General features: G+C 33.7%; 1 protein-coding gene across 3 annotated transcripts; it reads right to left on the bottom strand.

The window, feature by feature from the left end:
* Positions 1 to 708: 708 nt before the first annotated feature.
* LOC107871656 (probable N-acetylglucosaminyl-phosphatidylinositol de-N-acetylase) lies at positions 709 to 3,874 on the bottom strand. Of its 3 annotated transcripts, none has more exons than XM_016718579.2 (5): positions 3,671 to 3,874; positions 3,280 to 3,347; positions 2,343 to 2,391; positions 1,415 to 1,570; positions 709 to 1,029 (listed from the first exon to the last, which is right to left on the bottom strand). In XM_016718579.2, the coding sequence occupies exons 2-5, from the start codon at positions 3,326 to 3,328 to the stop codon at positions 963 to 965; spliced, it is 321 nt and encodes a 106-aa protein (XP_016574065.1). In that variant the 5' UTR covers positions 3,329 to 3,347; positions 3,671 to 3,874; the 3' UTR covers positions 709 to 962. The 3 variants fall into 3 exon arrangements, 2 of the variants coding, with proteins under 2 accessions (XP_016574065.1, XP_016574061.1); XM_016718575.2 differs by having other exon boundaries at positions 1,415 to 1,575; positions 3,506 to 3,871; XR_001674740.2 differs by having other exon boundaries at positions 1,015 to 1,029; positions 1,415 to 1,575; positions 3,671 to 3,872.
* Positions 3,875 to 4,354: the final 480 nt, after the last annotated feature.

Below are 4,354 nucleotides of genomic sequence, written 5' to 3'. Positions count from 1 at the left end.
ACGAATTCATGTCAAATTCTTCAAAAGTAGTATATTTTTAAAAAATCGGATACCAGTGCAGCATTGAAGTGAAAAGTCCACGCAACTTAGTTTGACACTTTGACACCTAGGACTTTTCAAGAATGTCAACGACTGCATATCAAATTCTCCAAAAGTAGTATTGTTGAAGAATCCAAAAGTGAAACGTCCACACAACTTCACTTAATACGATTGAGACTCTTGTCTGGTGACACCTATGGAAGTCTTTGATTATCATTGAGACCCTTTCATTTCTGTGTGTAACATATAAAGTATAAGAAAAAGGTGCACAAGTTATTAAGTGTTTGGTACGGAAAAATGTTGTGTTTCACGGCGTAAGCATTACATTTCTCTTCCTCAATTTGCCACCCGCTCCTTCTGGAAATTACACTCAACGACCTTTAAATGAGTTATCTTGAACTTTTGTCCCTTGTAACATTTCCGATGGGCCAAGGTCAAAAGTTCTACCTGCGAGGCAACTTCAAGTTTTGCCCTGGGGCAAGCGGAATCAAAACTTCAAGACTATCCAATTTCACGGTCGCTCTTGTAACCTTTTCTATTTGAAAGAGGTAATCATGCGCTCTCTAGCCAATGGAAAATGAACCACCCTTTAAAGGCAACTATCAGTTCTTAAATCAAAAGTATGGCAGCATTGCTTGGTGGCACCAAACCATACTACTCATCAAAACAAAAGCACGAAACAATTATTACTCTTATTAAAATTAAATATTAATAAAAAGAGCATGAAGTCGGGTCCGGATGCTGGTATTGCACACCAAGTAGTAAACCAACTATTGCAGCAATTACCAATAATTCTAAACATTCACTGATCAATTGAGTGGTTTTACCAACTATTGCTGAACCAACATCTAGATGATCAAGTGCCTTGAGGAACCAATGACCTCTTCATCTAAAAAGGAACCAACGACCTTACACGTATCTATCTAATTGATCTTCTTAAGGCAGTTGACATATGGGTAACTTGAGAAAGAAACAAATAGCTTGCGAAACCTGAAAAGGTAAACCAAAAGATAGTTACAACATGTAATGAGTGTGGACAAAATGTTTTTAGGAAGACTCATCAGGCAAAATACCAATGCATTAGTCCCAAGATCGAGTGATATCAACAACTACTTTCTACTGCAAGTTATACATCAAGGACAACTGTGCGAAGGTTTGCAATCTAAAGGATTGGATGTGTCTTTATAGATCATTTACTTTACATTTGATTTAGCTTCTCCCTCCCATAATGGAATAAACCACAACTCCCCAAAGACGAAAGCAAATGAATGTCATCAAAGCGAAATTGAGAATCGCGATCTTTCCTTTTTTTTTTTTTAAACTTCCCTTACAAGTGTACCAACTTAAATACGGCAATAGCAAAGGTATTACATACCAAACCCACTGACTCGTGTGCTGAGCCATTGCAGCTAAGCTCCTTCTGGGATGTTCATTTAGCAAGCAATGCACCAATCCACTTAAATGGAACTTGGCAGATAGGAGGGACAACCATATGTCCACTGGTCCACTGTACTTGCGCAATATGTTAGTGCTAACCTGAAAATGATTTATCAGAAAGCTTCCAGTTCAGAAACTTAAAACCATAAAATTGTGATATGCAGGCAGATATCCCAACCATAGTCATAGATATGCAAAACCAATTAACATTAAGTTCTTCAAGCTAAGATACCCCCAAGAAAAAGCTGAACTTATAAGGGACGACATGTAAAATTAATATAGTCAACTTCAACTAGCTTGGAATTGAGACATAGAGATGTTGTAAAATATTTCCAAGAAACTAAAATAAATATCTACTAGTAACCAAATGCTAAGTTACTCGGACTCTTCACTTTCGGTGCCGCATCCGTGTCGACACGACATGGGTGTGGGATCCGTATCCGGGTCAAACGATTTTGGGTACTTTGACCAAAATCGGTTGGGAAAGTCCGGACAAATTTAAGAAATTCTGTAATTAAAACAAAAGCTAGGGTGAAATTGAAGAAACTGGAATACCTTGTATATAGCAATTTCTATGTTATTGCTTTTCTTTTTATATCCTTTCAGGACTTTATTCTTGAACAATATTTTATCCTCAAGTTTTCTACATAATATCTTGTAATTTATGTTTTATAGCTTTATTTTTAGATATTTAAATTAATTTTCGCCGAATCCCCGCACCCGTATCCATCCCTAGATCCATATCCCCGAATTTTTAAATTGAGAACGTGAAGGATCCGACCTCTAGATCCGTACCCGTATCGGATACCCGTACCCCGAGTCCAAGCAACTTAGACCAAATGTAAGGAGATAAGGGAAGAACTCACAAGCTCCCAGGCGTCAACTTCTTTATGTGAAGTATCTTGCAATAGTTTTCTGCATATAAAGAAACCATTTTATCAAGTTGTGCTACAAAGTGTGGAAGTCGAAAGACATTTGGTTTGTTAAAGTAATAATTCTATTAACAGCATAGGCAGTTGAAAGACATAAAATAGAGGTGTCCCTTGTATGTTTTAACAAAGTAGATATTGCAAGGAAATTTAATTAAAAAAAAATAAAGATGCTAATTCAGTAATTCTAAGCCTTACATATTTTACTATCAAAGATTTTAGAAGACTAGTGGGAGAATATACTACAACAACAATTACTCTTCAATCCCAAACCTAAGTTGGAATTGGCTATAGCCTATATGCATCCTCACTAACCATGTCACTATATTTAAGCTCATCTCATGCTGATATTATACAAAAACTCAAAAAGAACAAAAAGTAATAGAACTCTTTATAGTTTCTACTGGTATATAAATCTCTTATAAGACTAAGACTCCAAGAATACATAGGATCTAAAGTAAACATACAAACATGACTATCATAGTGGGAGAATTATCATTTAGTTAATCAAGTCTTGAAGAAAATTTAGTTTGAAGTCCTACATCTACAAAGGACTGTCTTCAATGTTTCCCCATCATACAAAATACACGACATGTTAACGGCATGTCAGTCAATTATAGATTCAAAAAAGAGAAGTAACGAATCCCTTATAATGATGTCTGTTCTCACAAATTAATCAAGTATAAGAGAGATATCAAACTAGAAAGAACTAGGATCACTATGAAACTTTGCTAGTATCAAATATCAATGTCAATACTAAATAAATCTGTTTATAACATCTGCAAGAGCACTTCCAATTAATACCAGAATACGGTGACTAATTTCATTTTGCAAAGTACTACCAATGGCTACCAGAATTTGATGAATAACTTACCGAACACCTTGATGAACATCTTGATGGTTACAGTGACCTGAAACTCCATAATTATCAAAAGTTATGACCTGCAAAACAAATATCCATGAGATGGAAAGGTGACATAATAAGATTTTCCTCTGCTCACGAATAACTAAAACAATATTTTGGATAGAAACACAAGGGATGAACAGAAATTCAAAATGAAAAAGTGACAGCAATTTAAATAAGATTTCCCTCTGCTCACAATGAACTCTTGGCTTGACTTCTTCATTTATGTTAAATATGAATATTTTCATTCTTCAACTAGGGATTTTTCTCTTGGTTAAGTGAAATCTCTTGAGTTGATTTTCATCTCTACCTGTAAAAGAAATTTAAGAAACATATCTGATAAAATAGACGATAAAATTACCAGTGAAGATTGGAATTGAAAAGATGCTCATGGTGGTCAGTTTCTTCATGGTTTATTTTTGTAGCTGTTGAGTAAAGGCTTAAAAGTCATAACTCATAACCGAGATCTGAAGTACAGCTGATATTTTGTTGATTTTTTTTTTTATTTTTTTTTTTTCATTTTGCGCAACGCTTAAATTTGACTTTTTCAAGAAATATAGCTGAGACCTTGAAGCGTGAACGAAATTCATCATCCCTTTCTTTATTTTGAGAACAATCTGGTTGTTTGTAGGGGGTGCGCTGATTTAATAGATCTAATATATTAGGTTTGTAATGAATCTATTTTGGTTTGTGTGTGGATATTTCTTAAATTTTGTTTCAATATCTTTTAATGATTTACTTTTTTCGTAAGATATATTCATTAATTATTTTATCCTGTAGAAATTGCAGAGTTACAAATTTCTGTATAATAATTTATCCTATCTGTACTGTAATGTATATCTAGATTTTCAATGTTATTTATTATCTTGTGTTGTTCTTCTCGTAGTGAGTTTTTTAAATTATATAAACTGTCACATGTACTTTTTTCTAAATTTTTCAAGATTTTTTCTATCCATATTAATTTTTATTTTAGGTTTTCCATTATTTTTCTAATTCGATTTCTATAATTAATTTCATTATTTAGATTTTCTTGATTTTTTCTAGT

This window comes from Capsicum annuum, chromosome 1 (assembly GCF_002878395.1).
Source record: "Capsicum annuum cultivar UCD-10X-F1 chromosome 1, UCD10Xv1.1, whole genome shotgun sequence".
In the NCBI taxonomy this organism is placed as follows: Eukaryota; Viridiplantae; Streptophyta; class Magnoliopsida; order Solanales; family Solanaceae; genus Capsicum; species Capsicum annuum.
This window is presented reverse-complemented; position numbering and strand designations above follow the sequence as displayed.